The following is a 21903-nucleotide window of genomic DNA, read 5'->3' on the forward strand; positions in this document are numbered from 1 at the left end:
TGAGCTGGCTTCCTAATTTATAGAAAAGCTGGCAATTCTATGAGAAATCTGGTATCTATAAAGCAATTATGTAAGAAATACTCAAGTGAAATGGAGGCATCAGTGGAGACACTTCGCAATTAGGAATCTAACTGTGATTTGTCTCAAGTGCTGCTACCCAAGTCCAGCCATACTGCCCTAGAGCTAACCTGTGCATATGACACTAAATACGGACATGTCTGTTTCAAGATTTTTTGGTTTTGTGCTAGTCCTGGGGCTTGAACTCTGGGCTTGGCCACTGTCTCTTAGTTCAAGGTTGGCACTCTATCACTTGAGTAGTCAATTGGGAGAGAAGAATCTCCTGTACTTTCCTGCCTGAGGTGGCTTTGAACTGCGATCCTCAGTTCTCAGCCTCTTGAGTAGCGAGGATTATAGCTGAGAGCCATCAGCACCTTTTTTTGCCCCACAACTGTTTCCATCAACTTGTTCTGAAGATATTGGACATATCTGAAGGTGATATGATAGGGCGGTTAGTAATCCAATTATTCATTCATACAGAATGAAAATGAAAAAGTCATTTATTCTTGTCATTGTCCAGTCTCCAAGGGTCCCTAGAAAAGATTCCAGCTACAACTTTGGTTCCATTTCTTGAGGGGGGGAAAAACAGATCTCATGAACAAAACTCAATGTGAAATGCATTAAACCCAGATTTAAGGGGTGGAGAAAGATAAACATTCTTTTCTCTAATTCCTGTGGAGTTTCAACACAGCAAGTAACAAAACCTGTCCTTGAAACCATTCAGTGATTCTTTATTAACTTTACAGTGCCCCAAGGTCTACTGCTACAATATGTGCTGATTCAGATTTTAGGAAAGCCAGATCCCCAGCTCAGTCTCAGCTCTGCCAACAAGGCTCTATCCCATCTGTCACATGATCGGCTTTCTCCATGAGGCAGCAAGAAGTTAACCTTCCTCTCAGGCAGAGGTTTTCACTGAGGTTCCAAGTCTCCAAACTACTCTCATGTTGGCTCTGCAAATATGCACCTCATCACTCCCATACTACAGAGGAAAAAGCTCCTAGTACTGCTCCCTCTGCTTTCCCCCCAATATTTGTGATAGTCTGCAGGACAGCTCACCAGCTGAACCACTGAAACATGCCTTTAGACTAAAGATAGAGCACACAAACTGGCAAGATACAGACACATTTTGTTTAGCTCACCTTATTTATTTACTTATTTTGTGCTGGCACTGATGCTTTCACTCAAGGCTGGCTCTCTAACCACCTGAACCACACATCCACTTCCAGCTTTCTGCTGGTTAACTAAAGATAAGAATCTCAAGAATATGCCTGCCTGCGTTAGCTTCAGACCGCGATCCTCAGATCTCTGCCTTCTGAGTAGCTAGGATTACAAGTATGAGCCACCACCAGCACAGCAGCTCATCTTCAATCAGAGCTGTCAACTTGTTTTATTTTTTTGGTCAGTCATGAGGCTTCAACTGTGGGCCTGGACTGGCATTTGGAGGAAAGGTCTGGTAGTTATGAATGTCACAGGATTCAATGGTCTTTTTAACACTGGCTCTTATAAATGCTAAGTGCCAGGAGAGAAATTGCTCTAACAACATCATAGCACCTTTGATTCCACTTCAAATGAAAAGAAAAAAGGCTATGGTAAAAAGCTTTAATAGCAGACTCAATGTGATTTTATAGGCAACCAATTAGCAACTTAATGAATCATTTAACTTTCTTAAAACCAGTATTCCATTCAAGAAAGATGAACCCCAAATCATCCTTATACTGACCAACATAACTAAGTACAAATGAAGTCAGTGGTGTACCCCATTAGCATGCTGTGTTGTATGTCAATAAAACAAGCCCTCCCCCACCCCAAGCCCTGGCCACTGGCAAACATAGATAAGTGATTGTGCACTGCGTGATGATACTATTAGGTGAGAACTTTGGTTCATGCAGTCGGCCACCACAGAGGTTGCACCGAAAACCCGCTGCCCTGGCAACCCGCTGCCCCGGCACCCAAAGTCAGTCAATGGTGGCAGCTTGTGGCATCAGCCATGCTCCTTCCACAACACCAGGTGAATACTGTGGTCAGGCATGCTGGTGGCAAAGACCAAGCCTGTGTCATTGTGCCCATCCAGTCCATTCAGCCAGGATGCTTCGCCTGCCAGGAAGCTGGAGCCTCTCTTTGACTTCCTGTACTCTGGCAGAGGCCAGCGGCTAATCAAGCTCTCAGTCCGCAAGTCCATGATGTACAGGTAGCGGTTGTCAAACAGCAGGGCAAAGACTTCTCCAAAGCCAAGCAAGGCCAGGTTTGCTACTTCAGGAGTCTTGATGACCCTACAAGGGTGAGAGTTAGGGAACAAGGAATGAGGCAACTTTTCTTCCATTTCATGCACTGGGATCTTTTCTGGATATACTTGAAACTAGTATAAAATCCAAGTAAACTCAGAGCAAATGTAAGCTTTGAGAAAAAGGAAATTATAAAAACAAATCCACTTCTACAAAGTGAGGTAAAGGAAACCTTTCAGTCTGGCTGGAAGGGAGAGATGGTGTTTGATTGAAGTTGATAAAAACATAAAAATACTCAGACTAAAAAGGGTCTTACAAGTCAGGTAACTCAACAGTTTTTAAGATGCCAAAACCAAAGCCTAGGTAAGGTAAGTACTTGAGCTAAGGATTCATACAATGTGTCATCAGCTAGAACCAAAAGGCAAGAGTGAACTTCCCCTCCAGGTAAGAAATATTTCAAATTCTCTAACAGTAGAATATGCAGAAGCCTTAAACAATCTAAATTTAAGGGATGAAAGTGTTACTCTACTTACAAGGCAGCAAACAAACTTCTCTATGACATTTACTGGTAAATGGAATGAGGTAGGCAGCCAAACTTTTGCAGGTTGGCAAATTCCAAGCCTGAATAATGAAGGCATAAAACAAGAGAGACCTAACTAAACAACAGCACAAAAGGAGGGGGAAAAAGTTTGTTTACTACACCCTTAGTCTATGCCTTCTCTGGCAGCACTAGAAAAAGATCCATGAGACATGGGCACAAATATTTCTCTATGGTAATAAGGCTGGGCTTTTAGAGGAGAGGAAGTTTATCTTATGTGTTAACAAGAACAGATTAGAGTATATCCAACAGGCCAGTCACAGTGTGGGTGGGGAAATGGTAACCAGGACAAGTGCAGAACATTCACTAGTAGAGGAGAAAAACAAGATTCAGAAATTACACATTACCCATAACAGTGGAAGATGTGTAAGAGGGGCCAGACATTACAGGCTTTAGAAGAGGGAACAGGATTCAAAGAAGAACCATAAAGAAGTAAATTTCAGTTTGATATGAGAAAAGGAGGGAGACATTTGATTTTTTTTTAATCTACCATGGGTCAGAAGTTCATCGTAATTAACTCAACCCTCACAATGGAGTGAAATGCAGGTACTATCTCCTCCATACTAGTAAAGGCACAGAAGTTCAGAGTGTCTGGCTATAGTTAACACTGCTTATATTACACAGCCCTCCATTTGATCCCAGATCTGTCTGAATGCAGACCTACTCTTTTTTCCTGCATTGGGCTCTTTCCTGAGAGAGAGAGGCACTGACCATCTCTAGTGGAGTTATATCTCCAATGGAGGTATATAACCCTTGAAAAAAACAGAGAAGGGAACCAATGATGGATATGTTCTGAATATCTGACATGCTGGTGTCTCAGTGTTTGCCTCACAGAATAGAGAAGACACAGCACATAACTATCAGAGAATACAAGGTAAAACTCAGCACAGACATCACAGTGGATATAATGGGTGTATCAAGGAGTAAGCAAATCCAGCTACCTTTCCTTAGCTGAGCCAGAAAGTGTTTTTCTTCTTTCCTAAAGAAGAAATAGCAACCCAGATGCCCTACTGCAGATGAATGGATACAGAAAATGTGATATATATACTACACACACACACACAATGGAATTCTACATAGCCAACAGACAAGATAAAGTAATGGCATTTGCAGGGAAGTGGATGAATCTAGAGCGAATCATGTTAAGTGAGACAAGTCAAGACCAAAGATACAAAAGGTGCATGGTATCCTTAATATGTGGCTATTAGATCCAAACAGTACAAGAGCAAGGACTCAATATTTGCATACCCAATGCTATGGACATGGTATTGGAAATATAAACACAACTACATAACACATAAAAATCTATGACTCCATAGACAAAGTGTTTCATTATATAGATCAATATGTATCTATGACATACAAGCCCTCAGCCTAATTTTAATTATGTTCTAAAATCTAAGTGCCAGTGATTGTATATAGAGATTCCCTTCTTGAATACTTGTTTGTTATTAAATACGCCATTTGAAATATGATGTAAAAATCAATGTTAATAAATTCTTTAATAAAAAAGATTTAAAAAGAAAAATGGAACTGACCAATCTAGATTAAGAGAATACTTAAATGCCTAAGTCTATCATAGGCATAAGTTTCTCTTACAATTGATCATCTGATTTAGAAAAAAAAAATCTGTGATACTATCTATACAGGCAACATGTCCAATAAAACTAGGCCTAGAGTTAAGAAACATTAGTACTCTTCTAGAAAAGTAGACTAGAGAATGAGTTCACCTCCCTAGATTTAAAAATGGAAAGAACTCTGCTCAGAGAAGTAGCCATTTAGATGGAAAATTTCAAGAACAGCAATTATTCCAAATCAATCCCTGAACAGTTATGATGCAAGCCTTAATAAACAGGACTGCAAGATGGAGCTTTAACCCAAGAAAAAGTGATTTACATACAAGGGAAACAGAGGTTCTGATTAGTGTGTTCCAGTAGTTACATAACCAGCAACTCATTTACCATTTCCCACCTCGATGACTTGCTCATTCATTCATCAAGTTCACTGATGATCTAAAGTGCACTGGCCATGGTTAGAACCAGGATTAAGTAGTGAATAAGACTAAGTTCCTCATACAAAATCTGTCCAAAACAGAATTTAATAGCCAAACCGACTTCTCTATTTCCTCACTTGCTAAGCAATCCAAATACAACAAAGCAACCATCTAACCCTCTACCTTACTCAAATCACATATTCGCCAGGCTCTACCTTACCTTCTAAACTATTTTCTTTTTTCTTTTTCTGTCCATCCTGGAGCTTGAACTCAGGGCCTGAGCACTGTCCTTGGGCTTTCTCAAAACTAGTGTTCTACCACTGGAGCCACAGCACCACTTCTGCTTTTTCTATGTATATGGTACCAGGGAATCAAACCCAGGGCTTCATGCATGCTAGGCAAGCACTCTTACCACTAGGCCACACTCCTGGTCCTAAACTATTTTCTAATGAATTCTTTACAATCTTGGGGCTAGGAGTTTGGCCTAGTGGTAGAGTGCTCGCCTAGCATGCACGAAGACCCGGTTCGATTCCTCAGTACCACATATATAGAAAAAAGCCAGAAGTGGTGCTGAGGCTCAAGTGGTAGAGTTCTAGCTTTGAGAAAGTCCAAGGACAGTGCTCAGGCCCTGAGCTCAAGCCCAGAACTGGCAAAAAAAAAAAAAATCTACAATCTCTACTACCATATCTCTGGTCTAAAACCCCATCTTTGCCAACACTACTTTCAAAAGCTGTTTATTCGTTTCTCCTTATCGACTCTTAGCTCCTTTTAATCAGTTACCTATTAAATCTGATTCTGTTATCACCTTGTTTAAACTCAATCTCTTTGATTGCTTCTGACTGCCTTTCCATCTCCAAGAACACTGGTGAATTCCTCAAACAGACCAGTCTCTCACATCTTCTTACGCAGTATGCACCAAATTATATTCCTTTTAAACAATTTTTATATGTATGTATCTTTTCATGGTACTGACGACTGAGTAAGTCAGCAATCATTTCTAGAAATGATTCTGACAGCTTTGAAAACTTGTGTGAGCTAAAAAGCCTATGACTACAGCATACCCGGAATCTATAATTAGCAAGTGAATATCAATTTTCCCTCTTACTGTTCATATTTCTGTGAGTTTGGTAAGTATCTCTTTGGCTTCCCAGTACAACAAAATGCCTAAAACATAGGCAGATTCAATAAATATTCACTAATGATTAGAGCAGAAATGCAAAAAAAAAAAAAAATTCTTACACAGATCTAAAAGAAACTGAAAATCTGTCTGTCACCTTTGCAAAACTGGAAGCTGGATGAGTCTAGAGATAGCATTTTAGAATAGGAAAGATAAGCTGGGTGCAGTGACTCATGCCTGTAATCCTAGCTACTCAGGAGGCTGAGATCTGAGGATCAAGATTCAAAGCCAGTATGGGCAAGAAAGGACCTGAGACTCTTAAGTCCAATCAACTCTAGAAAAATGGGAAGTAGAGCTTGGCTCTGAGCTGAAGAGCTCAGGGACAACACCTAGGCCCAAAGGTAGGGCAGTAGCCTTGAGCTGAAGAGCTCAGGGACAGCACCCAGGCAGAGTTCAAGCCCATGACCCCCCCTACACACACACAAAAGAATAGGAAATATAATAATTCCAAAGATGGAAACATTAATATGTTGCCCCAAAACACAGGCCTTTTTTTTTTAATTACTCGTATAATGTATAGAGGGGTTGCAGTTATATTCGTCAGGTAGTAAGTGCATTACTTCTCATACATTGATAACCCTCTCGTGTTTCTGTCCCCATAAACACAGGTCTTGACAGGCTTTCAGGACTGTTGGCTTTGAACACTGTAGAACTGCAAATAGGCTTTCCTGCTGGCAACTTGGTCCCTGAACCTAAGTAACCTTGCCTGCTACACTGAGATAACCTAGCTCTAGAGATTGCATCATGTCTTGGACTGAATGAGTAACATGCTGTCATTTGTGCTTTGCTTCTTTTCAATTAGCTTCAAATTTAAATAACTCTATGGGGTCCTAGCAACTGAGGCCATAGGATTTGTCAGGCTTCAAAAGGCTTCGTTTATTTGTGTTTGGAAGGGAAAAAGGCTGAGATGAAATAGCTTCTTGTCAATAAAAACTCTGAATCTAATTCTTTCTCTGTCAGCAAGTAGTCCTGAAGGTTCCTTTTTTCTAAAGATAGTGCAAAAACAAGAAAATATTTTAGGACTCTTCAGAGGCCACTCTGAGTAGGGGGGCATATATGAGAAAGGAAAACATGAGATCAAATAGAAGCTTTATCAATCATTATGCATTGATACCACCATCTACCTTACTCACATTTTTTATTCAAAATAAAAGCTATATTTATTTGGAAAAGATACAGTTTCCCCATAGGAAAAAAAAGAAGTTATTTCAAAAGAACTTCTGATGCCTCCCAGCTTTGTGGTTCACTGAGTATTAGATAACCCAGCCAAGGATGAATGAATATTGGTGTAGGACACTGGAAATCCATGCAAAACTCCTATCAATGTTTAGCTTCAGTTTCCCTATTTACAAAGTAAAGACCTTAGAGTATTTTAGAATCTATTTCTATCATTTTTTACTCAAATCATAATCAACAACCACTTCTAGAAATAATTCTCCCAGCTCTGAAAATATCAGAAATGTTGAAAATATAAATGAGGGTTGTCACATTGTGACCAGAGGGACATGGCCCAGCCAGGTCCTCCTGGACAGTAGAATCATACATCATGCAAGCTGACTTCAAATAAACTGTTGTGCATAAAAAAAACAACAATATAAAGAATGTTCAATTTTCCCCATTCCTCAAGGTCAGCATTTCCTGAGTCATGCCATGGAACATTAACACTGTGAATGGTTAACAGGGGCATGCAGCACGGGTATAAAGTACAAGAGGTGAGATTTAAACAGATTTCTACCTTGCTTTTCTGTGAAGGGGTGGGGCCTAACAAGTATTCGGCTGTTTGTGTTACATTTTCAGCCCCTCCTGATTTATTTATTTATTTATTTGGCCAGCCCTGGGCTTGAGCTCAGGGCCTGAGCACTGTCCTTGGACTTTCTCAAGGCTAGAGCTCTACCACTTGAGCCTCAGCACCATTTCTGGCTTTTTTCTATGTATGTGGTAAAGAGGAATCGAACCCAGGTCTTCGTGCATGCTAGGCAAGCACTCTACCACTAGACCAAACTCCCAGCCCCAGTTCCTGATTTATTTTTTAAGGTAGGTTTGTTTGGTTTTGCTCAATCTGGCTTGGATGTTGATTCTTCTACCTAGGAGTTCCCAAGTAGCTAGGATCACTTGCGCAAGCTAAATACTGCTTATTGGTTGAGATGGGGTCCCATTGACTTTTTTGCCCAAGCTGGCCTCAAATGACAATATTCCCAAATACTAGATCTCTTGTAGCTGGAATTATAGGTATAAGCCACTACATTCAGCCTCAAGCAAGTTTCTTATTGTAGGGTTTCACAGTAATAAACATATGCTAGTTCTAGTACTAGGTCTTGATCATAGGCATTTTATTTAATATTGACTTTGTAGATTAAAAAAAAAACAAAAATCTGGGGCCAGGAGTTTGGCCTAGTGGTTAAGTGCTTGCCTAGCACGCACGAAGACCGGGGTTCGATTCCTCGGTACCACACACATGGAAAAAAGCCAGAAGTGGTGCTGAGGCTCAAGTGGTAGAGCTCTAGCCTTGAAAAAGTCCAAGGAAAGTGCTCAGGCCCTGAGCTCCAGCCCAGGACTGGCAAAAAAATATAAATAAATAAATAAATAAATAAATAAATAAATCTGAGGGCCTAGTGACAGACTGCTCACTTAGCATGCACAAAGCCCGGGGGGGGGGGGGTTCAATTCCTCATACCACATACACACACAAAAGCCAGAAGTGGTGCTGTGGCTCAAGTGGTAAAGTGCTAGCCTTGAGAAAGCTCAAGACAGTGTCCAGGCCCTGAGTTCAAGCCTCAGGACTAGCCCCCCTAATCATCCCCCAAAAAAACCCAAGGCATAGAAGAAATGAAAAATATGCACACAGTCACCCAGATCAGTCTTTAAATCCTATTTCCTCCTTAGGGAGCAGGAAATGTTTCTCTCTTTCTATTTACCCTGTTATACTAAAATCAATCCTCACTAGAACTTTTACCTGGGAGACACCCTGAAATGCTTTACATGTGTGGATTGGAAGGACCTGAGATTTTTCCTGAAAACTGGAAGGAAGTCTTCCTTCATTCTCCAGTGACAGAAATAGCCAAGCCTAAGCCAGAAGTTGAATTTCAAAAGGCACAAAGACAATGAAGAAAGGAGGGTGGCAGAATATAAGAAAGTAACAATTAAAGATTTGAAAATGAAAAAGAAAAGAAAATGAAGATAGGAATCCACTTCCAAAATGACAATCTCTGTAGACTAAAGACAACCAAGTGTTTTCACTAATGGAGCCACAACCAGTCAACTCCCAGCATTCTATTAGGAGCCCTGGATGTCTTGAGATGTGACCGAAAGACTGATTTTTTTTTTCCAGTCGTGGGCTTGAGCTCAGGGTCTGACCACTGTCCTTGGACTTTCTCAAGGTTAGAGCTCTACCACTTGAGCCTCAGCACCATTTCTGGCTTTTTTTCCCCATGTATGTGGTACCGAGGAATTGAATCCAGGTCTTCGTGCATGCTAGGCAAGCACTCTACCACCAGGCCAAGCTCCCGGCCCCAAGATTGATTTTTTTTTTTTTTTTTTTTTTTTGCCAGTCCTGGGCATGAGCTCAGGGCCTGAGCACTGTCCCTGGATTTTCTCAAGGATAGGGCTCTACCACTTCAGCCACAGTACCACGTCTGGCTTTTTGCTATATATGTGGTACCAAGGAATCAAACCCGGGTCTTCGTGCATGCTAGGCAAGCACTCTACCATTAGGCCAAACTCCTGGCTTCCCAAGATTGATTTTTTAAACAGATAGTAGAGCCCACTTTTCTGTCTTAACTGACTTCCCTAGATTTCTTTCTCAATAGTGCTGCATGGTAACCAAAGCCGATGAACTGCAATGATCAAAAGATTTACCACTCTAACATGATATGAACATATTATTTTCTCTCAAATATCTCTAGAAGATTCTTACTTTACCGAAATCCCAATGTCAGAGAAACATTCTGATTACTTTAGAAACAAATGTGTTTTTATAAATTGTTGTATGGTAAGATAATTTGAGATTATTTCCTTCTTGGTTTTTATTAAAATAGTGCTACCAAGTATATCTTATTTTAGTGAAAAAGTGTTGTCTAAATTCAAAAACTTGTGTTAAAATTATTTCTAACTAGGGGCTGGGAGTTTGGCCTAGTGGTAGAGTGCTTGCCTAGCATGCACGAAGACCCAGGTTCGATTCTTCGGTACCACATACATAGAAAAACGCCAGAAGTGGTGCTGAGGTTCAAGTGATAAAGCTCTAACAGGACAGTGCTCAAAAAAATGGGGACAGAAAAAAACCTCATATAAGAGATCTTTCTTGAACAAAAAATAAATTATCTCATATAAGAGATAAAAAGACTAGACCCCAGGGGCTCACACTTGTAATTCTAACCACTCAGGAGGCTGAGACCTGAAGAAAACTGGAAGTGCTGCTATGGCTGAAGGGGTAGAATGATAACCCTTAAGCTGACGAGTTCAGGGACAGTACCCAAGCCCAGAGTTCAAGCCTCACAATTAATGAAAGGGGGGGGGGAGAAAAGATCTCTTATTATTTCATACAAGAAAAAAGATCTCATATAAGAAATCTATCTTTTAAAAAATTATGAGGATATGATTTTTAGAGGATAAAAATTAAATAAAATGCTTTCAGTAAAGGATTTGGTAGAATAAGGTTTGTCCTAACTGGTTGTTCCAAAATGGGGGAAGGGAAGGAGATTGGACAGAAAAAAAAATCAGATTGTGGGTCAAAAATATCAGAAGGTTCCGAGGCACACACACCATCCCTGGTCTGTGGCAAAAGAGAGGTACCAATACCATAAGACTTTGCACCCAAACCAAAGTCTATCCCTAGAGTAAATTCTCAGTGTATCACATGACATTCATGACACCAGCTGCCATGAGCTGAAAACATGCTGAGATACTGCCACTTCTCCCAGGGGGGTCTATGAATGTCTTATTTCTTTGGAGGAAACCCCTGCAAGTTACCTTTTTTTCTATTTTTATTATTATTATCATTATTACTAGTCCTGGGGCTTGAACTCAGGGCCTGAGCACTATCCTTGGGCTTTCTCAAGGCTAGGACTCACCTGAGCCTCAGCACCACTTCTGGCTTTCTTCTATGTATGTGTACCGAGGAATCGAACCTGGATCTCCGTGCATGCTAGGCAAGCACTCTACCACTAGCCAAACTCCTGGCCCCGATTTGTGCATGCTAGACAGGCACTCTACCACTAGGTCATGCTACCAGCCTGCAAATTACATTATTTTCCTAAGTAACTCTAATTCTACTAGTCAAAAGAAGGCCAAGCTTGTGTAACAGAATTCCTAATTTGAAGTAGACCTTAAAGTATTAGAATAAAAAGAAATAACAGATTTTCTCATCTAAGCCTCTCATTTTCCAGAAAAGAATGTTAGATCCTGCAAGGGGACATGGTTCATGGTTCAGAGTAGGGGAAGAATTAGAACTCAGATCTTTAGGTAGTGGCATTTAATCCTTCCTCAATTTGCTGAGGGTCTCTAAAACAAATATGAACTATTCAATATGTATAACCCTATTTGTAACTGATGGGTAGTTTCTAAAAAATACATTCAAATATTTAGTATGCAGTGCAGTAGTCTTTGAAAGTTAAAGCCTAAGTCCCAAGGAAAGATTACCTGAGAACATCATAACTGGCAAAGTCCCACTGGTAGAGACCAAGTGCTGAGCTACAGACAATGTATTTGCCGTCAAAATGAAGCCTTGGCTGTAGGCAGATACTTCTATCCTCGGAGACAGACAATGTCTTTAAGCATTTGCAGTTGATTTCTCTCCCAATTGGCCAAATCTACAAGACAAAAAAAGAAAAAAGAAAGAAATCTTATCACCACAGAAGGCTAGTCCTTAAATAATGTGGTTTTCAATAATGATAATGATGCTTGAATTTGCTAAAGACAAAAAGTGAAATATGCAACAAATACCTAGTTAAGAGTTATGGGATTAAATTCTAATTCTCCTGTGTTATGTTAAGGAAAAGTTTGCCTTTCTGAATCCTTGTTTTTGTAATAAAGACAATGCCTACCACACAGACAGCTTAAAAGATGAAATAAAATGTATGAATGTGGGGCCAGGAGTGTGGCCTAGTGGTAGAGTACGTGCCTAGCATACACGAAACCCTGGGTTCGTTTCCTTGGTACCACATACACAGAAAAAGCTGTGCTTTGTGGTGCTATGGCTCAAGTGGTAGAGCACTAGCCTTTGGAAAGCCCAAGGACAGTGCCCAGGCCCTGAGTTCAAACCCCAGAACTGGCAAAAAAAAAAAGTCTGAATGTGTTGTATAAATTCTTTGCAAACTGTTACAACAACAAATAAATTTCTCATAGATCAGATCTAAGACTTGAGGAAGGAAGGAGGCATGTGCCTCAAGAGTCAGGGCCTGGGGCAGGGAATTTGGCCTAGTGGTAAGAGTACTTGCCTAGCATGAACAAAGATCCGGATTTGATTCTTCGGTACCACATACATTAAAAAAAAAAAAAAAAAAAAAAAAGCTGGGAGTGGTGCTGTGGCTCAAGTAGTAGAGCTCTAGCCTTGAGAAAGCCCAAGGACAGTGTTCAGGCCCTGAGTTCAAGGCCCAGGACTGGCAAAAAATAAAAGAAAAAGAAGAATAAGGGCCCATACTCAATGGTTTCCCTCATTTGTAATAATTAGTACACATCGAGGACTCTCCTAACAGAGGATTACAACAGCATGAAACCTAGGTACATAAGGTGATATAGAATGAGACTAAATAAAAGGAACTCTAGGATATGGAAACAAGAGCTTTATCTTGTCTAATTGTTCTTAATGTACTATGTTATTTCTCTTCTCTTTTGTTGCCCTTTGGTTAATCTCATACTGTTATTATATTTGACTTTGTTACCTGGTATATTGTATATACATTTATTTGTTTATTTGAAATAGGAAAGGGAAGGGGAAAAAACAAGATGATTGGGAGGGGACAAACACAAGAGAAGCTGTATCAATGTGTGAGAAGTAATGCACCTACCATCTGGTGAATGTAACTGTAACCCCTCGTCTACAGATTACCCCGACAATAAAAATTTTTTTAAAAAAGAGTAAGGACCTATAATCCCAGCTAATTAGGAGGCAGAGACAGGAGCTCATGATCAGCCTAGGATAAGTGGGCAAAACTACCTCTCAAAATTAAAAAAAAAAAAGCTTTAAATGGCAAAGCATTTGCCTAGCAAGCATGAGACTTCCTGGGTTCAATCCCCAGTACAGAAAAAGGGGAAAAAAAGAGAAAGACAAGAGAGAGGAAGAGATCAAGGAAAAAAAAGAAAAACAAAAGAAAAGAAAATACGCACATAACCTCTTGCTTCAGGAGACTTAAGCAAGAAGATCATGACTCTGAAGCATACACTGTGCTACACAATAAGAATCTGTGTGGGGTGGGGGGGAGGAGAAAGAAGCCGGGCTACTTAGGAGGCTGAGATCTGAGGATCAAGGCTCAAAGCCAGCTAGGACACAAAAGGACCTGAAATTCTTATCTCCAATTAACCTCCAGAAAACGGGAAGTGGGGCTTGGTTCAAGGGTAGGGTGGTAGCCTTGAGCTGAAGAGCTTGTGGACAGTGTCCAGGCTGAGTTTAAGCCCTATGACTCACCCCTTCCCCTTCCCCCAACCCCCCAACCCCCCACCCCCCACCCCCACCCCCCGCAAAAAAAAAAAGGAAAGAAAATTTGGGTTAGAAACTGCAAAGCACTTAAGCCTTGGAATGTTTTTATTTAATATAATTTTATTGTTATTAAGTATTATACAGAGGGGTTACTATTTCATAAATTAGGTAATAAGTACAATTGTTTTAGACAGTGTCATCCCTTCCTTCCTTTCTTCCAGTTTCCCACTCCCATCCCTGCCCACAAGTTGCTTAGTTCATTTTCAATGAAGTATATACTCAGTATGACTATATTTGCTCACCCTGCCTCCTTCCATTTTTACACTCTCCTTAAAACATCAAAACAAGTTGGGCATGGTGGCTCATGCTTGAATTCCTAGCTATTCAGGAGGCTGATATCAGAGGATTGCAGTGCAAAGCCAGCCCAGGCATTAAAAATCTGTGAGACTCTTATCTTCAATTAACCACCATAAAACCCCAAGGGGTAGGGAAGTAGCCTTGAGCTGAAGAACTCAGGAAAAATGCCCAGGCCCAGAGTTCAATTCCCAAAACTGACCAAAAAAATAAAATCAAAACAAATACCAACAAGGGCAGCAAAGCCTATGTTGGCTTTAGAGTATTTTTCCTTTGTTATCCCTCTTTAATTTCCTTTTCTTGTCTGTTTTTCTTTAGCGAGACAAAGTAGTGGAGAAAAAAAACTCACCTTGATCTCATATTTGTCTGCACTTAAGAGGATATAGTCTCCAGGGCTATGCAAGAGAGACTTGACTTTGCACTTCTGTAAAACCACCTGCAAATACATAAAGATCTGTGTTATACAAAGAACTTCTCAATGTTGTCCCTGTTGTGACAAGCTACGTGAGAAGCTGAGATTGAAAGGAATTGGGGCGTCAGGCCAGCATGAATAAAAAAGTCCAAGACTCTATGTCCACAGAGAGAAGCAGGACATGGTGGTGTGTGCCTGTGACCCTTGCAATGATGGGAAGTCTAAAATGGGTAGAGCATCCATTTGTACAATTAATGGTAAAAGTTGTTTTGCCTGTTTGTTTGAAAGTAGGTGGATTGTGGCTTAGTTGAAAGCAGAAGCAGAAATTAAGACTATATCCTAAAAATTGCCAGTGAAAAAAACAGGGCTAGAGATGTGGTTCAAATGATAGATGCCAGGTCTGAACAAAAAGTGCTGGCCCTTCTGTCTTGGCACATAGGAGGGGAGGGAAAGGGAAGAGAGAGGGAAAGAAAGGGGAGGGGAGGAAGGGAAAAGGGAAGAAAGAAAGAAGAGAGGGAGGGAGGGAGAACTGAGTGGATATGGTATGTTAGAATGACTAAGCTATAACTCTATTATCCTGTTAAGTCCTACCAAGGTTTTTATTACAACTATTTTTACTACATGATGTGATGACACACATCTGTAATCTCAACAGTGAGAAAGCTCAAGCAGGAGGATTTCAAGTTCAAGGCAGCCTGAATTATATATAGTGAGACCTTGTCACAAAAAGAAAAAAAAAAAATCTAGAGCTATCTCATGTTGGCTGCCTTATGGTTGGTTAGTCTTATACAACAAGTCGGGAAGCAGACATTAGAACCATCACATTTTAAAAATGATAAATGTGATTAACAGAAGAAAACACAAAGAAAAAATTCATTGGCCAATTAATAAATGCAAATGATCACTTTTCATAAACATGTATACTACATAGTATATATGCATATGTATGTGTATGTATATACACATATACATGCAAAATTCACACATATACAAATACATTCACAAACATATGTAACTTTGAAACCCCAGGCAAGACCATCCAGTATCATTTACACACATATACATACACACATTTTGGTGCTGGGAATGGAACCCAAGGATTCAAAACACATAGTAAGCAAAAACTCTACAAATAAGCTGTGCCTTTAGCTCTACTTGTCTTTCAGCTATCTTCTTTCACATAATAATAGTGAAGATGAAATAGGAATTGTAAGCAAAAGTAATTATTATAGTAACAGCAGAATGTAATAGTAGCTAACATTTCCCTGTACTTGGGATAATCTATGCATATTAGGTTCTAGGGTTTGCTTATATTCTGGGAGTTGAATTTAGGACGCCACACTTGCTACACAGACACTCTACCAATGGCACTCCTCCAGCCCTTTTCTGTGCTTGTTATTTCTGAGATATGGTTCAGGTCTATACCTAGACCTTGATCTACCGACTTTATGTTTCTTGCAACAGCTAGGAGATAACATGCAAACAATACTATGCTCAACTTCTTATACTTTGCTGGAATGACAGGTGTGTGCCACTGCATGCAGCTACTAGTTAAGGAAGGCTCTTACAAGTATGCCCAGGCTGGCCTCAAACTATATTTCTTTCACAAAGCTAGGGTTGTAGGCAGGTACTGGCTGGACCTAGTCACTTTAAATCAATCAATCAATCAATCAATCAATCTGCATATGGTGAGAGGCAAGATTTACTTGTTCAGAAGCCTGGGTGGCAAATTCAACTGTAACAGACCTGATGGCAAGCATCAGGCATGGTGCTGGGGGGTACCCCATCTCACTTAATAGTCATAAAAATCCAGCAGATGATAAAACTCAGGTCTCCCTTAAGCCTCACCTATTTTAGAAAAAAGATCTAATTATCTACCCAATCTAAAACCTACCAGTTGTCTCTGATATTTTTAAAGAATGATTTTAATGGTTATTTTTTCCTTTTGATTTTATTAACTTTATTATTATTATTATTGCCAGTCCCGGGGCTTGAACTCAGGGCTTTCTCAAGGCTAGAGCTCTCCAACACTTGAGCCACAGCAGCATTTCCGGCTTTTTCTATGTATGTGGTACCAAGGAATTAAACCGGGGTCTTCATGCTAGGCAAGCACTCTACCACTAGGTCAAACTCCCGGTTCATTCATTCTTTTTTTTTTTTTTTTTTTTTTTGCCAGTCCTGGGCTTCAGCTCAGGGCCTGAGCACTGCCCTTGGACTTTCTCAAGGTTAGAGCTCTACCACTTGAGCCTCAGCACCACTTCTGGCTTTTTTCTATGTATGTGGTACCGAGGAATCGAACCCGGGTCTTCGTGCATGCTAGGCAAGCACTTTAACCACTAGGCCAAACTCCCGGCCCCTCATTCATTCATTTTTTTATGTGGTACTAAGGAACCAAACTCAAGACTTCATGCATGCTACTCAAGCACTCTACCACTAAGCTCCATTGCCTGCCCCATCTCTGATTCTTTATTCCCTGTGTATAATGGTGCACACTATCACAGAACTGAGTGCATCTATCTATTCCCCCTTCAATACCATCATCTCTTAACACTGTAAGGTAATGTCCACCATCACCCAATCCCACAAATGAAGAGCCTGACACCAGGAAGATTCTTAAGTCTTCCTACCTTGGTGACCCATTCCGTGTGCCCGGTGAGTGTATTGAGGCATGTCCCAGCAGAGAGAGCCCATACTTTTACAGTGAAGTCTGCAGAGCCACTCACCAAGATATCCAGTTCATCATTGTAGTCCACGCTAAACACTAGTGTATATAACATAAACAAAGTTAAAATACAACCCCCTCTGCCAATGGACCATTTTTAACAAACATTTGATAATGTTTATTCTTCCTACTGCCTAACTGTTCAATTCTCTTACCAAGAGGTACTATGATATGCTCCTCAACCGGCAATAGCATGATTTAAATTTTAAAAACCTATTTCAAAATCATTGTCATTATGTTCTTTGGTCCCGTTGCCAACATGCTATCCAGACTGAGGAAGACCCGGAAACTTCGGGGCCATGTGAGCCATGGCCACGGCCGCGTCAGCAAGCACCGGAAGTACCCAGGAGGACGCGGTAATGCTGGTGGTATGCATCACCACAGGACCAACTTTGACAAACATCACCCAGGTTACTTAGGGAAAGTTGGTAAGAGGCATTACCACTTAAAGAGGAATCAGAGCTTTTGTCCAACTGTTAACCTTTGATGAACTGTGGACACTGGCCAGCAAGCAGACAAGGGTAAATGCTGCCAAACACAAGACTGGAGTTGCTCCATCACTGACGTTACTACAAAGTTCTTGGGAAAGGAAAACTCCCTAAGCAGCCTGTCATCGTGAAAACCAAAACCCAAATCCTTCAGCAGAAGAGCTGAGGAGAAGTTTAAGGATCTTGAGGGTGTCTTGAGGGTGCCTGTGTCTAGTGGCTTGAAGCCACACTGGATGTTCATTAAATGCTTACGTTCTTTGAAAACAAAAATTCTTGTCATTTCTGAAGTTCATTGCTCTAAGGTTGGAAAGTCCCAAGAACAATACAACCTCCTACATTTGTGCTAGTTTTGAAGTGAGACACACATCCAGTGATGGAGACAATGGTACTTCTTAAAACCATCTGTCTGATGTTACCCAGAATGCTTACTTAGCCTATGCAAAAAACCAGATCACACATGGCCTTATTCAGGTTTGCAATGATAGTAAGACAAAAATGTGACGAATTTTAAGCTTCAAAACAGGACCCTCTTAAGAAAAGCCAATGTAAAGAGAAAAATGGCAAACTAAGCTAATTAATTCAACACACTAATATCTAGCACCTAAATCAGTATAGGTACAATAGTAGAATATTCAGTATTTTTCTTTTTTCTCAATGTCTTCAAGCTCTAAAGGACGCTGAGAACCTAGGGATGAAGAATAGTAGTTTCTTTAGTCCAGGGGAACACTATGGAGAATGACTAACTGCACACGGCTATCAAGGAGGACTTCAGAAAAGAGAGTATCGGAGATAAGCCCTGAAGAATGAGTAGAGCTTATCAAGAAAAGGAAAATAATTATGTAGGTACAAGAAACAAGAAAGGCATGGATTTAAGAAAAGCCACTGCAATGTCCAGGAGACAGTAAATAGAACTTTTTTCCCCCCCTGCCAGTCCTAGGCTTAAACGCAGGGCTTGAGTTCAGTCCTTGGACTTTCTCAAGGCTAGAGCTCTACCACTTGAGCCCACCACACCATTTCTGGCTATTTTCTATGTATGTGGTTCCGAGGAATCGAACCCGGGTCTTCATGCATGCTAGGCAAGCACTCTACCACTAGGCCAAATTCAATGTAAGAATGAAGAAGAGAGAAGGGATCTGGTGGTGAGTAAGGCTATCATGCCTTACCTCGTGTGATCTAACAGCAGTACCCACCTGGGAGAATCTACAGCAGAGAGCAAGTCTTGGAAGGCTACTCATAAATATGGTGTCAAAGAGCACAAACTGTGACTCTCAGAGGCTAAAGCAGTACATAAACAGAGGAAGGAAAGAAGGCGTTACACAAAAGGCTGGGAAGTAACTCACTACACAGCACTCCAAAACAGAATGCAACAGAAGCTCAAGACTACCTTTAAAAGACCAGCTTTCAGCCGCAAAAGCTGCTATCTACTTATTAGGAGGAACTTAGGTTATCAGTTACTGTCATTTTATCTAGGTAATTGCCTGTGTTAATAACCTGCAAACTGTACTCTCCCTGAACAAAAACAGTGAAGACCACATTCAATTCAAAGGTGTTCAGCTCTGAAGCTACAAAACAAATAGCACTGAATTTCTAAGTGAAGGACAGTCATTTTGGGAGGGATGGAATCTGACAAAAGCAGATGAATTGACTGCTCATTTGCGTATACATGAACTAGGAGAGAGGAAAAAATCACAGCTCACAGCTTACGGGTACACAAACATTTTTCAATGGACTAAGGAAAAGCAAAATTGTAGACAACATTCCAAAGAAGGAGGAGGAAAAGAGAATGGCAGATTAATTAAGGGGGTGGGGGCTGACATACTTGGCTTCTAGTTTTAATAAGATAGGCTAAAATGATTGTCAAAACCTTTGGAAAAGAGTAACCCACCCGCCCCCGTGTGCCCTCGGAAGTGCTGGGTCCTGGCTCCGGAACTCCATTCCCAGCAGGCCACAGTGTTGTCAAAGGAGCCTGTCACAAGCTTCTGCTCATCGAACTTCACTGCTGCACATGTATGGGTCTGGATGCCATAAACACACTGCCCTGTGCTCACATCCCACAGTTTTGCAGACAAGTCATCTGACCCTTTAAAAGAAAAGCAGTGTGTTATTAATGCATGAAACATACACCCTGAAGAAGGAAAATCAATCCCCCAAACAGTATTCTCAAAAAAGACCCTCAGGGTCACCTTCTCTAGTATTTCCATTTCAAGAGAAACCAACACATGGAGAGAACAACATTGAGTTGCTCAGTCACCAAAATGGTGTCACACACATTAAGAATCACAGAATCAAAGCTGTTAGGTTTCAGCCTTTCCTCTTAATTTTCCAGCTGATAAAAAAGAGATTAGACTGAAGCATCCTGTGATGTGTTCACTTGAAGAATTCCATAAATCTGTAGGTATTATGACTTTTCCAATTTGAGCTTGAAATGGCTGGGTACTATCTATGATCACATGTTTGTCTACTACTCAACAGTAATAAGTAGAGCCCCAGGCGCAGTGGCTCATGCCTGTAATCCTAGCTACTCTGGAAGCTGATATCTGATGACATAGGTTTGTGCCAGCATGGGCACAAAAGGACTCTTATCTCCAATTAACCTCTAGAAAACAGGAAGTGGGGCTTGGCTCAAGGGTAGGGCAGTAGCCTTGAGCTGAAGAGCTCAGAGACAACGCCCAGGCCCAGGGATAAGGTGGTAGCCTTGAGCTAAAAAACTCTGGGACAGGACCTAGGCTGAGTTCAAGTCCCATGACCCACAAAAATAAAAGAGAGAAAGAGAGAGAGAGAGAGAGAGAAGTAGGTTCCAGGCCATGAGTTCTAGTCCCAGGATTGGTGGGGGGGGAGGGTTGAAGAGGAAGGGGAAGGAGGAAGGAAAGAAGGAAGGAGAAAGAGGGAGGGAGAGAGAGAGAGAGGGAAGGAGAGGAAGAGGGGGAGGGAGGGAGGGAGAGAGAGAAGAGGGGGGAGAGGGAGAGAAAAAGGAAAGGGAGAGGAGGAGGGAGGGGAAAAGGGGGAGGAAGGAAGGGAGGGAAGGAGGGAGGGAGGGAGAGTGAGAGGGAGGGAGGGAGGGAGGGAAAGAGACAGGGGGAGGGAGAGGAGAAAGCTCAGACCACTGAATAACTTCTGCAAAAAATTAACTGGTCATCTATTTTGTAGTCTTGAAATATGTGAAGAAGCCTCAAAGAAAACCAGGACAAATAACTGCAGGCATGCATATAAGTAAACTTACAAAGCGCTTATAAAGCTCCTAAAATTCTCTAGGAAAAAGAACAGGGTTTTTTTCCCTGTCTATGATGACAATGTTATATTAATCATGGTAACAATTCAGGACTCTGGTCTAATTAAGTTTAGAGTGCTAATGGTTAACTCTTTTCTCACAATTTACTTTTAATTTAAAGACTCAACAAAAAGATATTTTGAGAAGACAGTAAACATAGTCACAAAGACCTGGACATACTGTTCTAAGAAAGCACCCAATAACCAGTTTTGTTTTGTTTTTTTTTTGGTGTTGTTTTTTTTGTTTGTTTGTTATTGTGGGTCATGGGGCTAGAACTCTGGGGCTAGGAGCTGTCCCTGAGCTCTTCAGCTCAAGGCTACCATCCTACCCCTAGAGCCTCAGCTCCACTTCCCCGTTTTCTAGTGGTTAATTGGAGATTCTCACGTTCTTTAGTCCAGGCTGGCTCTGAACTGGATCCTCCTGAATCCTAGCTAGGATTACAGGCATGAGCCACTGGGCCAGGCCAATAACCAGTTTTGAAAAGTGTTGAAATGGCTAAAGTCAAAACCACTGTTTCTTTTTTTGGTTGGTTGTAGGATTTGAACTTATTAGGGCCTGGGTACTGTCCCTGAGCTTTTTCACTCAAGGCTAATGCTCTACTACTTTAAGCCACGGCACGCACCACTTTCAGTTTTCTGGAATAAGAATCTCAAGGACTGTGTTAACTTTGAAACTACTACTTTAAGCCACAGCACGCACCACTTTCAGTTTTCTGGAATAAGAGTCTCAAGGACTGTGTTAACTTTGAAACGCAATCCTCAGTTCTCAGCCTCCTGAGTAGTTAATAGGCATGAGCCACTAGCACCCAGCTAAAAAGTCAGATTTGACAGTAAGAACAATTTGAACAATAAGAACATGACTTTAACATGGGCAGATTCACTGAGGGAACAGAAAAATGAAGGCATGTGAGACATTAGAATGATCCAGGTACTTTGCACAAGCAATGGCTGGGAACACAGCTCAGTAATTACAGCACTTGTCT

General features: G+C 41.0%; 1 protein-coding gene and 1 pseudogene across 2 annotated transcripts in view; one reads left to right on the forward strand and one right to left on the reverse strand.

Annotated features, from left to right (window-relative positions):
* Positions 1-539: 539 nt before the first annotated feature.
* Positions 540-21903, reverse strand: part of Fbxw2 (F-box and WD repeat domain containing 2) — a 36174-nt gene continuing 14810 nt past the window's right edge. For both annotated transcript variants that reach the window (XM_090330532.1, XM_090330531.1), the window contains 5 exons: positions 19539-19733; positions 17071-17204; positions 14381-14467; positions 11682-11851; positions 540-2327 (listed from right to left, as the gene is read on the reverse strand). In XM_090330532.1, the coding sequence (XP_090186658.1) occupies positions 2039-2327; positions 11682-11851; positions 14381-14467; positions 17071-17204; positions 19539-19733 (875 nt within the window). In that variant the 3' untranslated portion in view covers positions 540-2038. The remainder of the gene's footprint in view (positions 2328-11681; positions 11852-14380; positions 14468-17070; positions 17205-19538; positions 19734-21903) is intronic.
* Positions 17425-18000, forward strand: LOC150065855 (large ribosomal subunit protein uL15 pseudogene; annotated as a pseudogene).

Source organism: Megascapheus bottae, chromosome 3, assembly GCF_031878675.1.
Source record: "Megascapheus bottae isolate mThoBot1 chromosome 3, mThoBot2.hap1, whole genome shotgun sequence".
NCBI classification, from domain to species: domain Eukaryota; kingdom Metazoa; phylum Chordata; class Mammalia; order Rodentia; family Geomyidae; genus Megascapheus; species Megascapheus bottae.